The sequence below is a fragment of the Lathyrus oleraceus genome, chromosome 5, assembly GCF_024323335.1.
Source record: "Lathyrus oleraceus cultivar Zhongwan6 chromosome 5, CAAS_Psat_ZW6_1.0, whole genome shotgun sequence".
In the NCBI taxonomy this organism is placed as follows: domain Eukaryota; kingdom Viridiplantae; phylum Streptophyta; class Magnoliopsida; order Fabales; family Fabaceae; genus Lathyrus; species Lathyrus oleraceus.
In genome coordinates, this window is record NC_066583.1 from 622710559 (window position 1) to 622735523 (window position 24965).

The 24965-nt window shown below is 36.3% G+C and overlaps 2 protein-coding genes across 3 annotated transcripts; one reads left to right on the top strand and one right to left on the bottom strand.

Annotated features, from left to right (window-relative positions):
• The first annotated feature begins 7992 nt into the window (after positions 1-7992).
• Positions 7993-12445, top strand: LOC127087212 (uncharacterized). 2 transcript variants are annotated; one of them, XM_051028073.1, is made up of 3 exons: positions 7993-8343; positions 9187-11695; positions 11809-12445. In XM_051028073.1, the coding sequence occupies exons 2-3, from the start codon at positions 9323-9325 to the stop codon at positions 12109-12111; spliced, it is 2676 nt and encodes an 891-aa protein (XP_050884030.1). In that variant the 5' UTR covers positions 7993-8343; positions 9187-9322; the 3' UTR covers positions 12112-12445. The 2 variants fall into 2 exon arrangements, with proteins under 2 accessions (XP_050884030.1, XP_050884029.1); XM_051028072.1 differs by having other exon boundaries at positions 7994-8343; positions 9179-11695.
• A 1272-nt stretch (positions 12446-13717) lies between these two features.
• Positions 13718-15462, bottom strand: LOC127087213 (mitochondrial import inner membrane translocase subunit TIM10). Its single transcript, XM_051028074.1, has 5 exons — positions 15256-15462; positions 15025-15077; positions 14768-14806; positions 14535-14604; positions 13718-14014 (listed from the first exon to the last, which is right to left on the bottom strand). The coding sequence occupies exons 1-5, from the start codon at positions 15298-15300 to the stop codon at positions 13967-13969; spliced, it is 255 nt and encodes an 84-aa protein (XP_050884031.1). The 5' UTR covers positions 15301-15462; the 3' UTR covers positions 13718-13966.
• Between the last annotated feature and the right edge of the window lie 9503 nt (positions 15463-24965).

Here is a 24965-nt window from a genome sequence, read left to right on the forward strand (position 1 = left end):
TATGTTAAATGCGTGATTTAATATAATTGCCAACGTCGCGAAAACCTACAGGGTCACACACAAAGGACGGATTGATGAGAGATAGAGTAACTAAGGAACATCGTAAGGTACGGTGCACTTAAGTGGAATACGAAATATGGTAAGGTACCAAATACTTAAGTGATTTTGGCATATTATAAGATATGGGCCAAAATACACTTAAGTGGGCTTTTTAGCTTGAAGCCCACACAAGTGGTTCTATAAATAGAACCCCTTGGGTAGAAGCATTGTCACTCCACTCAGACTGAAACTCAAGTAAAGACTTGGAATTTCGTTTCCCCCTCTCTCTCACTCAAAGCCTTCATTCGTACCAGCTAGCACTGAGATTGAAGGAACCCGTTCGTGTGGACTGAGTAGAGACGTTGTCATCGTTCAACGTTCGTGATCGCTCCGTGGATTTGTATCCAAGGTTTTGATCGTTACAAGAGATCTGCACCAAAGGTTTGAATCGCCACAAGAGGTAACGATTCTATCACTGATCATGCCCATTCGTAAGGATCATTAAAGGAGAAAATTTTTAAATTCCGTTGCGCCTTGGATGACAATTCTCCTTCACATACAACACATGATTGGTGTTTACAACTCAATGAACAATGTTGAATATTACAACTCTACTAAGATAAACCTTTTATGCCAAGTTACTGAAACATAAAGGTGTGCGCAAAGATTCAACCCTAATATGGTTATGGCATTAGAGTGGAATATAAGTAACAAACACTCAAACCCTAACACAAAGAACCTAGTTCTTGTGCACCAAAACTCTTATCAAACAATGAGAGTTGAGTATCCTTATATAACAATGTATTGCGGGTTTTTTCTCCTTGTGGATCTGTATTTAATTCATCCAGAAAATAGTCGAATTAGTTGGATATGACTTTATCTTCAAATCTCTCCAAAATATATTATTTGTTATATTTAAAATTCAAATCTAAATCACATTTAAATCTGATTTGAACATCTCCAACTATTAAATAAATCAACCAAACATTGCTAAAATAACTGTATCAAATTTGATTAAAAACCAATAATAAAATACGCATCAAACAACATCCAACATTGCTAACGATCAAGGTCATATGTTGTACAACACATGCTGGAACATCGAGTTCAACATGTTGCACAAGTACATTTAAATCAACTTTTCTCCTTGACTTTAAGAACTTTTATTGTAGAGAGAATCTTGGATAGATAAAATCTGAGCCAACTCTAATTTTTGGATGTCTGTTTCCAAGAGACCAGATGTTATAGCCCACATGTTTGAACATCTTGTTCAACATGTGTCCTTTCTGCACCAGAACCAACTTGAGAAAACTCCATGTTATTTGGCATAATGTAGTCAATCCCAAAAGGACCAACAAATTACATGGAGGAAGACATTGTCCCACCACCTACTCGTCCTACCCAACATGAAGTTGGCACTTCGAATGAAAATCATGAGACATGAGGGTGGGTGAAATATGAAATTCATGGCATGAAAGAGGAGCAAACAAGGAAAGGTGTGGTATTGGATGATGTGTAGATAATGTTGCAATAACTTATGTTGCGTTTCCCCCCTCCCGGGTGAGGGCTCTTGTGAGTTTACCCCTAGAGTTGTGGTATTGGATGGTGTGTAAATGATGTTGCAACAACTTATGTTGCGTTTCCCCCCTCCCGGGTGAGAGCTTTTGTGAGTTTACCCCTTCTAGCTTACGCTAAAACATTGAGGACAATGTTTGGTTCAAGTTTAGGGGGGATTTCTTTACCTTTTATTTTGTTTTTTCTATTTGTGTGTTTGTTTGCTTTTTGTTCTTTTATTTTCTTCCGTCAATTTTACTTTCAAAAAGACACAATTTCATTTTTTCCCTGATTTAGGACCGTTCAAAAACAATTTTCTTTAAAAAACTTTGGTCATGAGGAAACCTGAAAACTATATAGAGTTATAGGGATAAAAGGATAAGTCTAGGGACACCATAAGTGTTTGATAAAATAGGTATTACTCGAACACCCCCGAGTCCTGCAAAGTAAATATAAGTTCAACGTGTAGATCTGTACCGCAATACATAGATTATGAGATGTACTCCCTAATTAGTTTATCATAACAATCTAGCATAATTAAGATACACATGTCTTATATGATTGGTTGAGAAATAAATTATCTATGCACCAAAATGATGAAAAAGGTGGTAAAAGGCAACTCCGCCTTCTAAGTTGGGTAACCCTCACCTAGTTATTTAGCCTAACATTTCTTTAACCCCAAACATCGTCCCAAAGTGGACAATAAATAAAAGCACATAAGTGTGTAATTTTTTCGGTAAGATAAAGAAGGCAATTATTGCCTATCTGGTGTCTAAACAAACATTCTTGAGTGGTTTTGTGCATGTGATGATTGTAATAAATCCAAATGCCTTAATTTGATTATCTGAATGAAAAGGGAAGGGAAATCAGAAAATGAGACTTAAGTATAATGCATAGTTTGAACGGTATCTGAAAGGGAGACTTGGGTTCGTAGTCTCACTATGGTCAGCGTCCTTATAAATACCTTTGGTGTCGAATGAGTAATGAGAGAACTGGATCTTAACCAATCTTAACAAAAACTCGCGCACAAGTACCGATAGATTCATTTTCGTAAGTTTTTCCATTATTAAAATCACTTGATCTGAAAATTGCATAATCAAGCTTTATTGCTTGAGGACAAGCAAGAGTCTAAGTTTGGGGGAGTTTGATAAGTAGTTTTCGTATCACTTTTGTTAGTTATTTTACTTAGCTATTTTCCCGTTTTCATTCGATTTACTTTCTTTTTATCATGTTTTATGCTTGGCAATGTTTTTTGATGTTTTTCAGGCTTAAGTAAGTATCATGGACAAAAAAGGAACCAAAATAAGCAAAACACGGGAAAAAGGAAAAAAGTTGGAATTTGTCCATATATTTTCAAAAGGGTTGCTACGGTCAGTCGTAACAGCTCTTACGGGCCATAGTAGCCAATGCCCACTCTCCACTCAAGGTGCATCCCCAATACAAATATCATGGGCTTGCTACGGTCGTAGCAGTTGCTATGGGTTGTAGCAGGCATGCGAGTTTTCCTCGTCTTTTCTTTCCTTATCCCACATTTTCTATTGTTATTTTGGGATATGTACACTTCCCGATTCAAAATATTTTATTTTGATTGGCATTGATCAGAGGGATTTGTTCCACAATTAGTTTTTTATATAAAAACCCATAGCCTGTAATAGTTTGAAGAGATCCCTTGTTTTAGTTTTATCGTACAATTTCCTCTTATTCTATGTTTTTACTGTATACTTAAGTCTCCATTAGAGCGCCTAAATCTTTATCAATTCAAACTATTTTATTGTCAATTAGGTTATATTTATCATCATTTACAATTTTACCGCTAATTATGTTTTCGATTGCGATTATTACTTTAATTGTGTTGTTGCTCACCAAGAGTGAGTAGTCCATTAAGGACTAATGGTCATGAGACTTATCTCTTGACTATCCATATGAATCTTCATAAATCGATTACGCGAATTTCATTCACACGTTACTTTAAAACCTAAATTTTTCAATCCAACCCTTATACGAAAGTAAAGAGTTTTCAAGTACTGATCATAATATGAAAGGATATGCATCAGTATCCAAGAGCAGGTTTTTTAACAATTGAACATGAAACAACAAAAGTGCCGAATGCAGTTGATAAACATTCTATCTTTTATATTTGTGCAAAGAAAAGAATCTTTGATGAATATTTTAAGGGATTTTTATTTAAGTTAAAATTTCTTTTTATTTAAGTTGTTTAACAAAGCATCAATTTTTGGCCACTCTTGATATACACCGATAAAATAAGATTCGGTAATTAATCCTTTGGCCTATGTGGTTCGATGATATATTTTTTACTACTTCGCACAATTGTATATTTGCAGTGTGTCATACTGCATGGCTTAAGGAAGGCTTATAAAGATTGATGGGTACTACATATACCAACAAGATGCACATTTGTTTCGGTAGCTTAACAAATAAGAACTTCATAGTTTAATGTGATTGACTTAGAGTAGTATTTTGATGGGTGACCTTCTGGGAAATTTCATGGAAAGCGTGTGATTAAGGATAAAGCATGTTGAAAAGATCTGTATTGGTTAGTGGGGTTAGTCAGTAATCCTAAAATTAGTATGTATTTTTACACCATTGATGAAGGTACCAAAGGGGTATTTTGAATTTGAATGTCCCTTTTAACTTAACGGTTACGGTTTAGTTGCTTGTCTCTTAAGCTTTTGGATTAAAGTTTTATATCATTAAGTCTCCTCGTTAGTTGTGCATCTCTGGATTGAGGTTTAAATCCATTTATAACATGCATGAATCAAAGTGTTTGATTATAGTGTAAGTGATATGATTTAAGTTAATTTGTCGATTTTTTTTTAACAAGGACTATATTTGAGTTTGGTTCAAGTCATGACCTTGGTAGAATCTCAAAACATCTTCAAAATTACAAAAAAAAATGAGATTCTAGGTGTGTGATTAGAATCACACATCCTATGTATTAAATCAATTGAAATGGAGAGTGTATGAATTACTAAAATCTGTCATGATTTTAATCAAAGGTTGTACTTAATTCGAATCATAACACCATTTGATTTGAATCATGAGTTACACTTGACTCGAATCATGAAGGACTACATTTCAATGTTTTGCCTCTCTTTTGTGTGATTTGAATCATACATATTCATAACTCGAATCATGACTCAAATCATAAATATGGGTTTCTCATATGTTTCGTCGTGATTCTAATCACTATTCTCTTTGACTCAAATCATGATTTTTTCTTGTGACTCGAATCTAACATCATTTTTCACTCTTTTTAGTGCTAGACCTCTAACTCCTATAAAAATATTTTTCTCTAAAAAACCTTCATAATGTTAGAAAATACATACTTCCAATATTGATTTGAGAACTCAAAAACCACTTGTTCTTTCACATTTCCCAAAAGAGTTTTGAATCATTGTGAACACTTGCAAATGATTTATTTCATCTTTTACCTCATTCTTTCTCCATTGTAGTGTGGATCTAAATATCATTTTCAAAATTTAGTCATTGTTGAGAAGATTCATTTTGATTTTAACATTTCTTTGAAGGTTTGATTAAGATTTTAGAGGTTCGTTGGATGGTTTTGACAATTCCAGTAGAAAATAAGGAGTTTATTTTCTCTAGGTTGACATTGGTAGTCATGTTGGAAGCCTGCATACGAGATGGGATTTCTTCTCAATCTTCGTACAAACCAATGCTCAAGATACTAATGGGATCGAGTAAAGATTATCGTATAATGGAGATTTAGCAACAAGTTGTTGGGGTTGGAAGATTCAAGAAGTGATTTCGCGTGAAGATTTTGCAAAGAGTTTAGTTGGTAGACTATGTACAAGTCAAAGATCCAAAAATAATATTTTTATATTTTCAACATTAATTTTGGATATTGTGATTGTAGGAACTCTTGTAATTTTTGTCACAAATAAAAGTTGAAGACCAACAGAATTTCAATGGGAAACCATTGGAGACTAGAGTATGTGAAAAGCGAGGATGAACATGCCGAACTAGTATAAATCCCGATGTACTCTTCTCTCTCTCTCTCTCTCTCTCTCTTTTCTCTCTCTCTCTCTCTCTCTCTCTCACACACACACACACACCTTTTATTTTCGTAGTTAATTACATGATTAGGTTGCTCTTCATTGCTTTCTAGAAATTGCATGCCAATAGTATTTCTATTAGTAGAGATTTAGTGTAAAGGTTTAGGTTTTGGTAGAATTGGAAATTCAACTTTTTCTAGTTATGGATTAAACTTAAAATAGTGGTTCTAAAATCTGTTAGGTATTGGTATTGTAAAAATCACACATCTCATGTAATTTTAACAAGTATTAATATATTCATTTGTTTGTTCATTTTATTGAATTTGAGATTTTGATATTTATTGTACTATGAAATGTTTAAGTTGTTGCATACCAATTCCAATCTATAAGCATGATATGTCCATGCAAAATCAATTTTTTAGAAACTATGATTATAAAATCTTTTCAAACTATTTTCAAAGAAATATTTTTTAAGGTCTATTCACCCACCTCTAGACCGTTTATTACCCATATTCTTATCCAACATCTTTGATGCCTTCAATAACGCTTGTGACCAAGTTGAGGTGTTGTGCCCGGGAATTCAGATTCCTCGATGGCAGATGCACCCGCGGAAGAAGGTTCTTGACGGGGAATCGTCAGTGACTATGAAGAGTCTGACAAGGAAGGGGAGCCTAGAGGAGAAGCATTATGACTTTGTAATCTTTTGATTTTGTTAAGGACTTCTATAACTTGCTTTGAACAATATTTTATTTCATGTTAATTGATTTGTTTCTCTTTGCCTGGTGTTTTGCACTGCTTTCTCCATTTCTATGCTTGTTTGTCCATGACTTTTTTTCATCGTTTATCTACTTGAAATTTTGTTTCATCGTCATTTTATTCGCCTACGGTTTTGTTTCATAGTTTTATTCATCTACGATTTTGTTTCATTGTTTTATTGTCCTTGATTTTGTTTCATTGTTTTATTTGCATGTGTAGCTTGTTTGTCCTTACTCGTTCTTTTATTAGGAACTTACGTAATCTTTGACTTTGCAAGGATCATGTGCAGTCAAAGGTTAGGTCTTCTTCCTGCCCCCGTGTTTAATCGTGGTTCAGGTTCTATGTATCTTGGGCTTCACTGTCTACGTTCTATAGTGGCTAGCTACAAGTATTGGGTGTGCCAACTACGACTTAGTGTGCCATAATTGCCTTCGCTCAGTGATTTCTTTAATGAAAAGTAAAATAATTCCAACAAAGAGCATTGTGTTATTCATATTAAAATATTACATATAAGTGTGAGTAATTACAATCTTTGTGCGGACTTTGGAATACTTAGTTGTGATACCATTTGAGTTTGCAATGTTCCACGTCCTTAGGATGGATTCTCCAATCAAAGTCTTTAGAGTGTAAGTTATACTCCATGTGCTGGTCTTGATCTTGTACGAACCTTCCTAGTTTGATGTGAGTTTCCCATCTCTAGAGGTCTTCCCCCGACATCGGCTCATCTCAACATAAGGTCTTCGAGTTTTAATTCTCGCGATCAGACCCACTTGTTGTGCTTAATCGTTGTTGCTTGTTTAACGGCGACATTCATGAGGGCGGTGGATGCCTCGGTGTTATCCTTTTTAGATAAGGGGTGTGTCATCCTCTAGCTCAACTCTTCTAGTTTGACGGGGATGACGACTTCGATTCAATGGGTCAATCGAAAAAAAGTCTCGCTAGTTATCAAATGGGGTGTAGTTCGGTATGTCCAAAGGATATGTAGAAGCTCGTTTTCCTAATTCATGTTGACCACTTCGAGTCTTTATTCTAACCCTTTCAGAACTACTCAGTTTGCTGCTTCGGCTTATGTGCTGGTTTGGGCATGCTCTACCGACGTGAAATGGTGTATGACTTTCAACTCTTCTAAAAGCTTTTCTTGAAGTTCTTATTTGCAAACTTCATCTGATTGTCAGTCACGAAGGCCTAAGGGATCCCATACCTAGTTAGGATGTCCCTCTTAAAGAATTTAAAGATATTGATCGCTACGATCTTTTTTTGTGAACGGAAAAACCCTCCTTCTACGTAATAGGATCAAAGACTTCGAAAGAACTGTTTTAGCCTGTACGCAAAATCTAACCAAACACACGTCATAATCAGCTTAACAAAGCCACAAGTGTAAGTTGCAAATAACTCTTTAGAAAGTGGAATTGAAATATCATTATTTGTATTTTACTTTATTTCAAATCAAAAGATCAATGAATAAACCTTTTTGTTGATAAAAAAAGTTGAAACCAACTTTGACAATGTAGAAAGCCGTATAAGTTCATCATAATGAGATGATGACAAAGAAAGAGATAAAAGTGAACACGCATATACTCCTAGTTGTTTGTTTGTGTTCAGTATCTGAACACGACGATGACTAAAAAGAACCCACAAAACGACAACAGGCCCAATAATGGCCCAGAATCACACAAATGGGGCCAACATAAAGCCCAATAAATCGTCACCGTACGATCATATTATCTACCCCTGATTCCAACCGTTGGATGAAAACAGTAGGCCCCACAAAACCAAGCTTCATTGACTCTTCACACTTCATAGCAGGCACAGTTACAGTGCTCAGAAATAGTAACACTCGAAGACGACATTGCCGCGTTTGCGTTTTGGTGTGGCTCGTTTTACACTTCACTCTGTTACGACGTCGTTTTCCAACAAACGACGGCACCGACACTCATTCCTTTCATTTCTCGCTTCTCCGGTAACCATTCTCTACCTTCAAACTTTCGCATTTAGATTCATCTTCTAATCCAATGCTCAATTTTAGTATATACATAAATCGATTAGCAAGATTTTAAAGAAAAAGTGCTTTTTTTTTTTAGAAAACTCCAAACAAGGCCTTAATTATCCGTTATTTTCTTTAGATTCCAGTGTAAATGCCGTTGAGACTGTTCCGTTATTTTTGGCAATTTTTTGTTGTTGTTGCTGCAGTTGCATGATGATAATGATGCAAATTATCGTTAATTGATTTTTTTGAAATTGCATATGTTTTTAAGCTTCCGCAATTTTTGCTTATGTTATGTGATTTCAGTTTTGACATTTTCTTTTTCTTTATTTTTTGCGTTAATTCATAATCCAACGTAAAGTATTAATTTTTGTGCTAATCTTTGTTATGAGATTTATTAGGAACACCCATTCAAAGTAGAAACGCTCCACATATAGTGACACTTGAGTTTTGTGATACAATTTTTACCCTGAAGGCTTATGATTATTATGATTATGCTCTCTTTACTGAAAAAAAATCAGTTTTATAAATTCTCGCCACTATACTTACTAGTTTCATTGAGATTAACTGGATTGGATATTCTCATTTGTCGCTGCGGTCATTTGTCGCTGCGGCCGACCAAATTAATCGTCATTGCAGGTTTATTTTCTCTTTAACATGATTTTGTAGTTGGTCTGATAAATCTAACTCCGGGTTATTATTACGAAATTACAACGGAATTACATAATACTGTTAGTTTTGCATTTGTTTAATGCGGTTAATAGAAGATACCCCTTTGGTTTTGGAAGTTTGATTTGTAATTGTAATTCAGTTTTGCAGCTGGAAAATCCAAGCGGTGATATTTTCCCGAGGGAAGTTTCTGTGAGAGGCAAAGAGGTGTTTTCAAAGCAGGTGCTTGGAATGTTTATCCAATTGATCTCAGGTTAGAACTGAATCCTGAATACTATCCACCAGCATGAGTAATAAACTTATTGACGGGTTCAAACCAGAGAAGTCATCTCTGCCGTATGCTGATCTTAATAGCAAGATTACCAAGCAAACAACCTGTAGAAGGGAAAATGGTGAAGATGAGCTTGTTATGCACATGTCAAGTTTACCAGGTTATTTGGAGAGGGGAGAAAAAGTTCCCGAGAAAGTTTTGAATGTCGGGGTCCTTGATTGGGCCAGTCTAGAGCATTGGCAGTACAGCCATAAACATGTACCCCACAGGAGTAGTCAGAGCTCAACATCTTCTAGTAATACATCGTCATCTATTCGCCCGGAGGAATTATCTGGTAATTCTAGAAGGGGTCTGAATTGGTCTCCTCATCTAAGGATAATCCCTCCGTCAGTGCAATCTCACTCTATTGCTTCTATAAAACAAGACAGTTCTATAGCTGTTAGGTCCTCTGCAGAAAATTTTGGAAATCGTCTGAATCTTAGAGGTACCCACAGTAGTTTTGACATACAGAGAAGAAATGTTCGAACTGTTGATCATCTTTCCCGAAACCATCCTACTAGCATACTGAAAGGATGTGATAGGTTGGAAATGAGCACACGAGATGATCAAATGGAAAAGAAAAGGGAGAATTTACCTAGAGAACAAAATGGTGATATTAATGCACATGATATGCTTGGGAAAAGCAAACCAATTGTTCTTATTTTACCTAGAGACATTCCTCAAAAAAACAATCATTGTGGAGCTTCTGATAAGGGAACAACCTTGGATCAGAAGTTAGGAAGCCATAGTCAAAAAAGAAATTTAGTAAATCCTAAGGAACCCTCCCGTACATATATGAGTTGCAATGTTTCAAAATCCTGTTCTTTGGCAGATGAACTTAGTCAAAGTCATTCTCAGCCTAAAGAGTCACCGTCCAGTTCCTTAGATTCAGAAAGTTTCAAAATTCCTGTTTCTACTTTTTCAGTACCTGTACCAGGCAGAATGGGAATGAGCCCAGACAGATCAAGAAAGGCCGAGGAAAGAAAACCCAGCATTGCTGGATCTTCATCTGCAAATGGACCTCGTAGAGAAGTAGATCAGAAAGTAACTACCGATCAGAAAGTAACTACTGAAAAACCAAGAAGCTCTTCACCTTTTCGCCGATTAAGCTTCAGCATGGGATTCACAAATAAAGTTTCTGGGTGTAAGGAGGTTGCACATGTGCCACACCAGAGCACCATTGCAACACATAAACCTAGTTCAGAAAATGTGAGAGGTTATGCTAGCTCAAACATTCCAGACAGCAGTGATAAACCTAGAAGTTCCAGCAAAAGCAGGGCCAGCCCTTTGAGGAGATTCCTTGATCCACTAGTGAAACCAAAGGCAGCAAACTGCCATCATTCCTTGGATTTATCTCAAAAAGATTCAGAAAATGCGAGAGGTAGTGCTGGGTCAAACATATCAGGGAACAAATCAGGTGCTGCCGGTAAAGGCAGGTCCAGCCCTTTAAGGAGATTACTGGACCCACTGCTGAAACCAAAGGCAGCAAACTCCCATCACTCCATGAATTTATTTCAAAAAGAAACAGTGTCAACAAATAAGAACTGTAGGTCAGGGAATGGAACATGTTCCACTATACTGCCAGCAAAAGAATTGGACAAGGACGGGAGGTTTGGTTGTTCCACAGCTAACACTGTAGAATCGTCGAGTGAAGAGGCGCATATGCCATCAACATCTCAATCTGTACTGAGAATTTCCATGAAGAATGGTCAGCCCTTTTTTACATTTGCTGCTGGCAACAATAGCAACATTCTTGCTGCCACAGTGAAGAGATCCACTGTATTAAAAAAAGATGAATGCAACTGTATCTATACTTTTTACACCTTTAAGGAGATTATAAAGAAGAATGGCAGTCGGACGAATCACAACGAAAAAAGCAAAGGTCCTGATTATGTTCGCCATGTCATTGCCCAAATGAAGCTTTCTGATATGCACTATCATGATTCAAATAGTCAGAATCGTGTGGAGTCTATCACAAAAGAATTTGTTTTGTTTTCTGTAAAGCTAAAGCAAGGAGATGCTCAGGTGACTGACTATCAGCCAAATGATGAGCTTGCTGCCATAGCTGTCAAATCACCTAAAGCTGTCAATTATGCGTATCAGAATAGTTGCCAGAATGAATGTCAAGATCTATTACAGGTGACAGTGGTGCTTCCAAGTGGGGTTCATAGTCTTCCAAGTGATGGTGGACCTTCATCGCTGATTGAGCGCTGGAAAACTGGTGGATCCTGTGATTGTGGTGGTTGGGATTTGGCTTGTAAACTAAAAATTCTTGCAAACAATAATCAAACATGCAGAAAATCAGCATCAGAAGCTTATTTCGCAGATCAATATGAGCTTTTCTTCCAGGTATTTCTTCATTGATTAATTTAATTTTGTTATCATATTGCAAACTAATCTTAGTTGGTTAGCCGGTAGATAATTGATTGCTGAAGTTTTTTTACCATAAATGCTTAATACAGGGAAATGACCAATGTCAAGATAACCGTCCTGTTTTCAGTTTTTCAAATTTTGAAGCTGGAGCATATTCAGTAGCTTTTGGTTCATCACTTTCACCCTTGCAAGCGTTTTCAATCTGCATAGCAATGTTGGATGGCAAGCTCCCTTGTGAAGTTTCTGGATCAAGAAACTCCATTGAGGGAACAAATAGGAGGCAATCTCAATTGGTTCAAACAGATGATTCAAAAATGGTTCATGGTAAATCTGAGGACATTCCTGCAAGTTATGTTGCTTATCCTCCAATCTCTCCAGCTGGAAGGGTCTAAACATTAAGTGCACAAAGTGGGTAACCAACAATAGTATGTCATTCTTCATCATATCTGCTGCATAGGTGAAAGCCTTGCAAGCTCATAACAATCATAGAACATCATTGTCTGCTAACAACCAATTGAAGTGTGAATAGCAATAAATTGCATTTTATCTTTTGGTATTTCATAATTGTCTCGTTGGCATGGTTGACTATTGACAAAATGATGTATTTAGAGTCGTTTCATTGAATGGATAGGTGGCCCCATTCAATATGCCATCATGAGGTAATGTGATCCAAGTGTACTATTAAACTTGATTCCCAAAAGGAAAGTAATAATGCTACTATATCTATATGGGAGAATGTCTCCACCTGACCATAAAATAAAATAAAAACTGTCTTTCTTACCATAATCATAATAAGTTATCGGATTTCATAAAATCTTATGTTACCTAAAGATAGATATTTGTTTGCATTTTAAAGAAAAAGTTACAGCCTACTATGAGAGGGGTTAAAATAACATAATCATCTCTTTGTATGTCAAAATATTCCCTTCTCTATTTCTTATGTGATGTACAAGAGAAAACTATGTTACCATTTGGATCATTCCTTTACTCCCATCACAATTTTTATTTACCATCTTCAATGTGTTTTGTGAGGACTTACCTCTAAATTCAAACTAAATGGGCCAATGAAAAAGCAATTTTTAATCATTGTATTTTTCAAACTCAAGTTTTGTTTTATAATATTGATTCATTTTGGGGGGAATAGATGATAGGAACTAGGGTAGGAGACGGATGACTGGGGTGGTTTCCCTTGGACCAACTAAAAACTGCCGAGTTAGAATTTTTACCCGACAACATTATATCAAAACAAAGGAAGGATTGAAGATGTGTTGGTTAGTGTGAATCAACAAATTTATTCGGTGGTTCATTTGCATATGTTATACCGTCAATTTACATTGAAAATACAAATATCAATACTACCACTAGCACATATTGGAACATTCAGCAATTTGAAATTATATTTGGGTTGACGTAATAGTGTAAGTATAGTATTTAGGGTCCATGTCTAATACTTAATAGCTTTTTGCATGAGTGAGTACAAATTGATGTTTGATGTGTTTTGTAACCTGAAAGGTGGGTTCAAGCGTTTCACTAACACATTGTTACATTCTAACACTTCCAAATTATAGTTGACGTTATATATGTAACGCCATGACTTTAGATTAAAGATATTGACATCAATACATCACTAACACATTGTTAGATTCATCTGTGATATATGTAGCACTGTCACTTTTGATAGAAGATATTGACATCCTACATCACTAACACACATCATTATATTCACCTGGGTTCTGTCTATGCTTTATAACTTTTTGAAGCAGTGTGGATGAGTAGATGCCAGATGATGTGTTTTGTGGTTGGAGATTCGGTTTTTCACTCTGGAGAGGGTTCTCTAAGCCTATCAAATTTTATTCATGATGGTAAAGTCCATCTTTATTCATTTATGTTTATTATAGAATCTATGATTTATTTAGCTGCCATATCCGAACTCAAAATACATCATTACACAGAGAAGTATAAATGAATAACATAAAGTGTTGACAGAATAACATAAACTAAGGGTAAAACCTGAAGAATGAACTAAATTATAAATGAGTAAATTATTCTAATGTTTTATGTGAGCTACATCAAGCTCATAAGTATTCAAACTCTTTCTTAACAAAATAGCCTGACCTCAACATAGTCATGGAAAAAAAATAAAGATCTTGCAAAATATTAAATCTCCTCAGGCTGCAACTACTAATATTGCAGTCCTAGCTCAGACAGATCAAATCGTAAAATAGACGCCAATATAATACACTTGGATCATTGAGGCTTCCCAGTACCAAGCAGCTGACCAACTAGATTAGTCACCTGGCAACACAAAACAACTCTACTTTAGACAACAAGACAATGATTATGGTTAACATGCGCACTTTCCATGAATTCATGTGTAAAAACCATATTCAGATAATCAGAACTTCTATGACTCATTTATTTGCATTGCATCATCACACTATCAAAGCAATAAATGGTAGAAATAAAGAGCACCCTATTTAACAGATTATAAACCCAACCAAGATTGCATCTTCAAAAACCATAGTCCGATCACAACTTCTATGATCCATTGCTTTGCACTTATCACATAATTAATGCAATAAATAGTAAAAATTATAAAAATAACACACATTTTTAACCGAAAGTAAATCCAACTAAGATTGCATTTTTAAACATTTGAGAAACTGTCTCAACAGTAGAAACGAACAATCAAATACTGGATTTGGAAAGAAACAAAAAAACAGATACTAATAAAATAGCTAATAGCTGAAATAGACACAAAAAAACACTTGATAGTGACACATTGAATCCAAACAAAGACATAAGAACATCTTACATGCCAGTATTTGGAAACACAGCGATCAATGCAACTATTTTCACCCATATTTAGCTCAGACTCCTTGTACCTGAGAACATAACGTTACAAACATATCATTATATCATCCACAACAGATAAACCTTCGACTGAATAAGAAACTAGTCTCCAATTTCACTGAAAGACCTTCAAAACATATCAAACATGACGATTTCTTAAACAGTTGATGAAAATGAAAAAAAGTTTTTTCTTACTTATTGTCAACACACTTGTTGAAACAGGTCTGGGTCATCCTGAATAGTAAAAACAAAAAAGTGTAAGCCAAATCAATTATCATGCCAACAACAAACTTTAATTATACTTGTCACAAAAATCACAGAGCAAACATATAACAAGATAAATATAAACATTCTAACTAGTACCAAACTACCAATAGCAAAAAAAATCTAATTTCTAAAAAAATGAAAAAGGCTAATGAAATTTGTGTGAAGAGAAGTTGAAGGAAACCTACTTGTTGAACAATTCGACTCTATACTCCATCTCTTTTTCAGCCATTCCAAATATCTGCACAATTACCATTACCAAATCAATTATTCAAACACTTCCAAAAAAATCAAGCAAGGAATAATAAAAATAATACCAAACAATAAAAAATCAAACTTTGAATGAAAACGGGGATCAATTTTCGAGCAAATCATAAAGACAGACAAAAATCAAACGGAGAAAGGGAAAGAATACCTGCCTGTTCTTTATCAAGAGCAGTAGGGGGGACTCCATTTGCAGCCATTGTAGAGTAGAAGAGTTGAGATGATGGAGATAATCGAATTACGGAGAACTAAACCCTAAAAGTTCGAATTCGCTGGAGTATATGATTTAGGGTTTTGGAGGTGTGTGCAACACTAGAACTTGACGGCGAAGTAGTAGATTTCTAAAGGGGAATCTCTCTCTCTCTTTTCTTTTTTACAAAAATATACTCTTTTAATTTATTTATTTTTTTAACTTTAAAATTTATTTATTTATTTTTGTTTATAAGAGAAAGTTTTACATAGGGGTGTAATTTTGGTTTGAATGATATTTACTATCTTAGTTGGTTTTGTTTAATTTAGTTTTTAGTGTTTTTTAAATGTTATACTAATTTATCTATCTTGATATCATATTTTTTAATATATTTTTTATTATTATATTTTTAAATAATAGACTCTACGTTTTAAACAACTTATATATTGTATTTAATTCATAAATAAAACATAATAATAATGATAAAAGATTTTCATATACATAGATGAATATGTATTACATCTCAAATACATATTAAAATTATATTATAACAAGATTATAATTTTTTTTTTAAGAAGAAAAAGCAAAAAAATATTTAAAAAATCAAAACTAATTAAGAGAACAGGACCGTTAATTGATTTGACGATTTTTAAAAATTAAATCAAAAATCAAATCAAATCACCTCGATTTTTATCACTTTGTTTCGTTTTTTAAACAAAACCAAAAAATTAATTTTTTTAATTTAGTTTGTCTATTCAAATCCACTTATACTCTTAGATTTGAACCTTAAAAAATAAAATGCTAATTACTGGCAAATTTACCGAGATAACCCATTTTTTCGAAGAAATTCCCAAAATAACCCACTTTTCAGGAAAATTCCCAATCTACCCCACTTTTAGGAGGAGGCGCCAATTGGATTGGCGACCCCTCTTAAAAATTACAAGGAGGCGCCAATCCAATTGGCGACTCCCTTAAAAAAGCCTCAAATGAAAAAACCTTCAACATGAAAGTTGTAGATCTTTTCAAGACAATGAATATGGATATAAATTTTGCATCATTTGGATTTTTTATGAGAAAGTTATGGGCAGTTGAAGTTGGACTTCTGAGTTTTTCAACTGTAATCTGACCTATAATGTCTTGCATTATTTCATGTGTTTCTTTTAGAGTTATGAAATTTTGTCTAACATAACATTTGAAGTAGACATATTAAATTTTCCAATTCACTTGGTCCCACCTCAAAATAATTAAAAATGAGTGAGTTAGGTTCCTGCGAAGTTGACCTAAAATTAGGGTTTCAACTGTAATCTGACCTATAATGTCTTGCATTATTTCATGTGTTTCTTTTAGAGTTATGAAATTTTGTCCAACATAACATTTGAAGTAGACATCTTAAATTTTCTAATGCACTTGGTCCCACCTCAAAATAATTAAAAATGAGTGAGTTAGGTCCCTGCGAAGTTGACCTAAAATTAGGGTTTCTGTCAAAATGATCTATAATGTTTTGAAATGAATGATGAGCTTCCAAGTTTCAAATGGATTTTTGATGAACATGAAAGTTGTTCATATGGCGACTGTTGTTAAAACTTGAATGGAGGCGCCAATTGGATTGGCTAGGGCAGGTGCCCTAGACTAGGGCAGGTGCCCTAGGCTAGGGTAGGTGCCCTAGCCAATCCAATTGGCGCCTATGTGTATGTTTTAAAAGGAGACGCCAACTCAATTGGCGAGTCCCTCATAAAATGCCTTTTTTGTCTTATAAATAGATGCGTTGTGTGACCTATTGTTCCACAACTCATATAATCATTTGGCTATCATGTTTGGTGTTCGTCGCCGATACGGTAAGGTGATTTATGCGAGAGACAAACCTCAATTGCTGATGCTGTTTTGGAACATCACCACGTTAGATCAACTGAAGAGGGAGCTGGTTCGATGGTTAGACGGGAAAATACCAGAAGGGGAAAAAATCAGAAGTATTGAGAGACTTGACAGTATCTTTGGTTGGGTGCGAATGAAGACTGATAAGGATGCTAGGGAAATGATGTTTGGTCGAGACGACATTAATTTGATTGTTGTAATCAGTTAGAATTATTTATGTTTTCAGATGTTTTGTACTGATGTTGGTTATGAAACTCGTTGTAACAAGAACTTAATGATATATATTGATTGATTGTTACAGAAGTACAATGTTACAAAAAGCATAAGATCAAGATAAAATGTTACAAAAAGCTTAAGGTCTAGATAAAATGTTACAAAAATCTTAAGATCTAGATGATGCTCCTTGATTGGGACAGTTGTTTTTGTTGTGTCCTGGTTGACGACAGATACTACATAATCTTATCATTTTATCTGTGGAATCCATCTCTGTTCTGATACGTGTGCTGTTTGGCCTTCCTTTCTTCTTTCTACGCATCTCTTCATTGTGCCAAACAATATCTCCTTCATATGGAGGCCAGTAATCCTCCATTGGTAGTACTGAAAAGCTTTGACTATATACATTCATGATGGTGTTTGCCTTGTACACATCAGATAAATGGGTGTAAGCGTCTTGACGAGTATAAGCGCATGCTGCAATGACATGGGAGCAAGGTATGCGGAAGGCCTGAAATTTTCCACAATCGCACCAACTTCTGTGTAGTTTAACCGCGTAGGCTAAGTTTGACGGTCAAACACTGTTACAGCGTGTGTCGTAGCTTTGATGCTCTCCTCTTTCATGACCTTCATGCAACACTCACTGAATACTTGTCCAGACATTAACACTGCACTCCATCTTTCACCTCTGGTTGCGAACATAGAAGCCAACCTATAATAGGTTGATCTTACCAAGGCGGTTATCGGCAGGTTTCGAATTCCTTTGAAAACCCCGTTCATGCATTCCACAATGTTTGTTGTCATGTGGCCCCATCGACGACCACCGTCAAATGCTCTTGTCCACTGCTCTACTGGGATGTTATTTATCCATCTCCCCGTGTCTTCATTAGACAGACGAATCTCATCACGATAATATTGAAAAGACGGTTGAGTTAAAGCATACCCAGCATTCACCACCTTCTTGCGAAGATTCTTATCTTTTATAGCACGCATGAAGTTTTGTGCAATGTGTCTGATATAGTAGACATGTGTAGAAGGAGGATCATGCCATCCGTTGTCATGGTTGTTGTAGGCACTTTCGATGGCAGCATGTCTATCAGAAATCAAACATAGATTGGCTTGTGGAGCGACATGCGTTCTGAGATGTCGAAGAAAGAAACCCCATCCACCAGCCGTTTCACCTTCAACAAGAGCAAAGGCTATGGGAAATACATTGTTGTTACCGTCTTGTGCAACTGCCATGAGCAACGTACCCTTGTATTTTCCGTATAACCAAGTGCCATCAATTTGTAGGAGAGGTTTACAGAAAGCGAAACCTCTGATGCACGGGTCAAATGCCCAAAAGAGACGGTGAAATATTTTATTACCTGTAGCACAGGTTCCGTCTGGCATCATTGCTGGCACTGTCTCCAGAATTGCCACAGTTCCTGGGACATAAGTTTTTAGTGCCCATAAAAACCGTGGTAATTCCTTGAATGAGTCCTCCCAGTTTCCGAAAACCTGCTCAACAGCCTTTGTCCTCGCAATCCATGCTTTCTTGTAAGATGGAGTATAATTATATGTTGTTCGGATATGGGATATAATTATACTCACCTTCACTGATGGGTCTTTATTTACCAATGGCAGAATGTCTCGACATATCAAAGTTGTGCTCAGTTTACGGTGATCTTGTTCAACGGTTGTTGCGACGCAACTGTGTGGTGGGTCTATTGAAGCGATCTCCCAAGAGTCATTTTTCTTCTTGTAAGATGCAGCCAAACGAAATTTACAAAGCATGTTACGACATTCGATAACATACCTTCTAGAATCAGTGCGTTTCACCGTAAAGTCAGCAAAGTTGTTCATGTGGTATTTTTTGATTGCTAAGACACATTCCTCTTTGGTACGAAACATGTCTCCCACCTTTAATTCGCCTACTGGTCTCGGATACGGATTATAGAAGACACTGTCGGACATTTCATCGTCGTTAAGAGCCATATTTGTCATATGTTGAGGAGGAATATAGGCATGAGTAGGAGGTATTGATGGTGGTTGAGCCTCATCTTCATCGTCGTTATTCAGGATGTGATCAACCTGTATCTCAGTCTCCTCTTCTTCTTCATCAATAACGTCGACCTCTACTTCTGTTTCTGGGTTGAGTTCATCTGACCATTGTGCATCATCGGCAGCATCTCCACCAGCTGGATCCTGATCTGTTATTTGAGACTGTTGAGACGGTATACATGGCTGTAGAGTAATGTACAACTCGATACAATCCATGCCTGAATGTTCATGACTAAGAAACATGCTTTCAACATCTTCATCGTCTCGTATCTTTAGGGGGAAAAACTTGCATTGACCATTCTCAAAAAATATAGGATTCTGATATGTCATCTTTGACACATTACCTGATGCTATGAAGGATTGCATTCTTTTTTTGAAATGCAAAAAGGTTGCATTTCTCTTCATCGTGACTCTAATGGTATCAGTGTTTTTAAAACAAAAACCATGAATCTCAGACTCAAAAGTTTCACCGTTGCAGTGAACGTTGATACTGTATAATGATGAAGATGACATTTTGGAGATGAAAACTATTTTGCAAGTGCAGATGAATGTGAGTGAAGATGCTAAGTATTTTGCAGATGATAAGTATTAATGTGAGTGAAGATGAATGTGAGTGAAGATGAAAAGGATTTTGCAAGTGCAGATGAATGTGATAGTAAGACACTTAAATAGATGGTATCAGTGTCTCACATTGAAGCTAGTCTGAGATACCGTGTCAAGCATGCAAGTAATTTCAGAGATGAGGTGTCTGTCATGCAAGACAGTGTGACCTGATGTGTCAAGCATGCTAGCTAGTCAAGAGTTGATGTGTCTGTCATGCAAGACAGTGTGAGTTGATGTGTCAAGCATGCTAGCTAGTCAAGACTTGATGTGTCTGTCATGCAAGACAGAAGTGAGTATTCAGCATGCAGGATACTAGAGAGCCACGTCTCTGAGATGATGTGTCAATCCTGCAAGACAGTGTGAGTTGATGTGTCAGCCAGGCAAGCTATCAAGAAGGTAGTCATCAGCATACAGGAGACAAGACAGACACGTGTCGGACACCTAAGATGGTCAGAGATGATGTGTCAATCATGCAAGCCATCCATAAGTGTTTTGTTCAGCATGCAGGAGACAACAATGCCACGTGTCAGACATGCAGAAGGTGGCGCCAATTGGTTTGGCGCCTACCTTTAAGGGTTGTACATGGTCGCCAATTTGAATGGCGCCCCCATGTAGTCAGTCCTCGAAACCAAGCATTCAGAACTAGCCTTGCATGCATGTACCCTATGGTGTCGCCAATTTGAATGGCGCCCCCTTCTTAATGTTGAACATGGTCGCCAAATGAGGTGGAGACACCATGCAAACACAATTTTCCATGCACTCCTCCATTTGCCTATAAATTGATCCACTCCTTCAACAATTCTTCCACACCAACATTCTTACTACCTCATCTACATTTCTCACTACTTCATCTACATTACTTCTTTTACAATTTCATCTTCAACAAAATCTTCCATTTTCATCTACACCAACTCCCCAACAATATGTCTTTACTCACAATGGGCGAAGCACACAGAGGAACAGTTGCAAACATCGCGACATACGTAAGTTTTTTCTTATACTTCTTTTTTATGTTTCATCTCCACCAACCCCATTTTATTTTGAAATACCGACTTAGTCAAGTGTTACATTATTTCTATTATAGGATGTCTCAAGGTTTCGCACTCGAGTCCACGAATTTGTCCCAATGGACCCGATGATTCAACCTTATGTTGAACTCGCCGGTTTTGGTCACCTTAGCAAAATTATGTCTTGGTCTATAGATAACAAGTTCATTCTAGCCTTATGCGAAAGATGGAGGCCAGAGACACACACATTTTGGTTTCCAACCGGTGAGTGTACCGTGACGTTAGAAGACGTCTACATGCTTTTAGGACTACGAATTGAAGGCAAAGCTGTTAATGGTAAGACCAACTTTCCAAATTCAATTTGCATGGAGCTTTTAAACACTTATTTGTTAGATGATAATGCTAGGGGACAAGGTATACTACTTTCACGCCTAAAGTCATATTATAATAGTTTTTATTTAGATGAGCATTCTACCGAAGATGCTCGAATCATCAAAACTAGGTGTTACATTATGTTGTTACTAGGATCCTTTTTATTTCCCGAAGGTAGTGGTTCTAGCATGCATATTATGTACTTACCTTTACTTAGACATATAGATAGAATAGGTAGTTATAGTTGGGGATCCGCATGTCTAGCCTATCTCTATAGTTCTTTGTGCAAAAACTCCCACAAAGATATTTCTACATTTTCTGGATGTGCTGTTTTGCTACAAGCATGGGAATGGTCAAGACTACCGTCTCTAGCACCGGTCAATAACAACCCCTTCACTTTTCCATATGCAAAAAAGTAAGTTGTTTAAATTGCTATATCTTTACTTCCTTCCTTACAGTTTATTACCCATAACTAATTTATTTTAACTTTTTGGTGTAGATGGTCGGCACGCGGTATGAATTACAAAAGATGTCCGAGACACTGTATTACTCAATATCACAACCTGTTGGATCACCTTCGACCGACAGACGTAAGCAAAATAATTACATTATTTCTTCATATTATGTTGACTTTTTCTACATTCATTTAAATCCTATTGTCTTCAACATTTCAGTTCATTTGGCGTCCATACCTTAATATGGATCATGAGCATCAGATCAACCCTGAAGACGCAGCCGTATGGACAACATGCACACCGATAATACGGTTCACAACAGTGGAGCTGCACAACACCGATCGTGTGAAGCTGCAGTTTGGTATGATCCAGAATATCCCAGATCCCCCAGCTAGTCTAGGAGAATGGCATATGCGTAAAGTGAACGACCAATGGAACTACAACCCTTGGCAAACCTTCGCAAGATCAGAGTGTCGCAAGTGGAAGCACCGTCATGACCATGTCTTAACTGACGCAGTCATGCCAAATGAGGTAAAACCAAGTCGTACTTATATGGCTTGGTATAGATCAGTTGGATTTCAATTCATCGCCGATGATATGTACCTCTACGACCCACGCCAGACAAGTTACACACAAGAAGGCTCAACATCTAACCCCCAACAACATTCTCAGCCCGGTTACTCACAACCACCTATCCGACAAACTTTCCGTTCCACAAACACACAAACATACAACCAAAACATGTCATTCACCCAACCCCAAAACCAAGAACATCCCCCATACCACCACCAACAAATGGACCATCAACCTTCGACCGAACATCGCTTCGCACCCACACCATCACCCTACCAAAGTCGCCTTACCCAAAACACTAACCGCCCCATCACCTACCGTAGCCAAGAACCCCAAACATCACAATACCAAAACATCCCACAACCATATATCTTCCAAACACCCCAATAACCTTTCCAACCTTTCCTAGACCCATCATTGTCACCCATGTCCCCCTTCAACCGTCCTGGTCGCCCATCCATGAGTCAACCACACCCCAACTTCTCTGGCATGGGTCATGAGCTCAGCTACGCCGGTACACCATCATTGAATACTGAAGACTATGCTGAGTTGGCTGAATACCTCAACGGATCTTCTCCTGTAGGAGGTAATGACGCTCCTGGACCATCAGATGAACAACCACCGGTGCAGAATCGTCAACGTGGGTTAGGGCCAAGGGTTAGGGTAGCTAGGGGATGTGGGACTGGAGGTCGGTTAGGTGATCCCGGTCATCACCATTAGGATTCATTGTGTAAAATCCAAATTTTATTAATATCAATTCGTATTATGTCAAATTTATCTGTGTAAACTCCAAACATTAGGTTTCTTTCATAATTCTAAAATAAACACATATCATAATACAAAAATTTATAGGTCAGAAACCCTAATTCAAGGACTTGTTATTGTTATGTTGAAGGGCTTGAAGTTGGTCCCTTTTGGCAAAATTCACATACACTTGTTTTGACAGAAACCCTAATTTTAGGTCAAGTTCGCAGGGACATAACTCACTCATTTTTAATTATTTTGAGGTGGGACCAAGTGCAATGGAAAATTTAAGATGTCTACTTCACTTGTTATGTTGGACAAAAATTCATAACTCTAACACAAACACATGCAATAATACAAAACATTATAGGTCAGATAACAGATAAAATGTCAAAGAGTCCAAGTTCAGGTGCCCATACCTTTCTCATAAAAATTGCAAACGATGCAAAACTTTAGTCCAAATTCATTATCTTGAAAAGATATACAACTTTTATGTTGAAGGTTTTGTCATTTGAGGCTTTTATCATTCAAACTAAAGGGCTTGAAGTTGGTCCCTTTTGGCAAAATTCACATACACTTGTTTTGACAGAAACCCTAATTTTAGGTCAAGTTCGCAGGGACCTAACTCAGTCATTTTTAATTATTTTGAGGTGGGACCAAGTGCAATGGAAAATTTAAGATATCTACTTCAAATGTTATGTTGGACAAAAATTCATATTCCTAAAAGAAACACATGCAATAATACAAAACATTATGACTCAGATAACAGTTAAAAAACTCAGAAGTCCAACTTCAACTGCCCATAACTTTCTCATAAAAAATCCAAATGATGCAAAATTTATATCCAAATTCATTGTCTTGAAAAGATCTACAACTTTCATGTTGTAAGTTTTTTCATTTGAGGCTTTTTTAAGGGAGGCTCCAATTGGATTGGCGCCCCCTCTTAAAAATTACACATAGGCGCCAATTGGATTGGCCCTAGCCAATCCAATTGGCGCCTCCTTGCAATTTTTAAGAGGGGGCGCCAATCCAATTGGCGCCTCCCTCTAAAAGTGGGGTATATTGAGAAATATTTTGAAAACTGGGTTATTTTGGGAATTTATTTGAAAAAGTGGGGTATATTGGTAAAAAATCCGCTAATTACTTTATATTTTTGATACAGTCCTAGTAGGAATAAAAATTGAAAAAAATGTAATTTATCTTTCTATATTTTTACTAAGTATCTTACAAATTTATTTGACCTCTAATGGGAATTTTTGACATATATTTTTAGAGAAAAAAATTTCGATTGACTTATTTTAGATTTAAAAAAAGTTTAAGTATTAGATTTTTAAAAAAGTTTAAATTTTAAAATAATCAAAATTTTATTAATTCTTAAATTTTAAATTAAAACAAACACTAAAGATTTATTTTATTTAGGATTAAAAATGAATCGAGTCGAACTCGCATCAGCTCATCTTAACTCGATAAAAACATTCTTGGGACTGGAGGGGGCCACGACCACCCTAATTTTTATTTTTTTATAATTTCCCATCTAATAAAATATATAAATACCCTTCACTTATAATAAAAATTACAAATGTGTCACATGTGTATAACCTTAAGAATGTCTCTTCTTTTATTCCAACATTATAGTGTTTGCTTTACAAATAAATAAAAAAATGTTCTCCACTTAATCCCTCTCTCACATCACTCTTGCACCATCGTCCCATCACCCACACCACCGTCGGTCGATGTTTGCCGCGCTCTTCTCACTGTATTATTTCGAATTAATATTTTTTTTGTTTGAACAC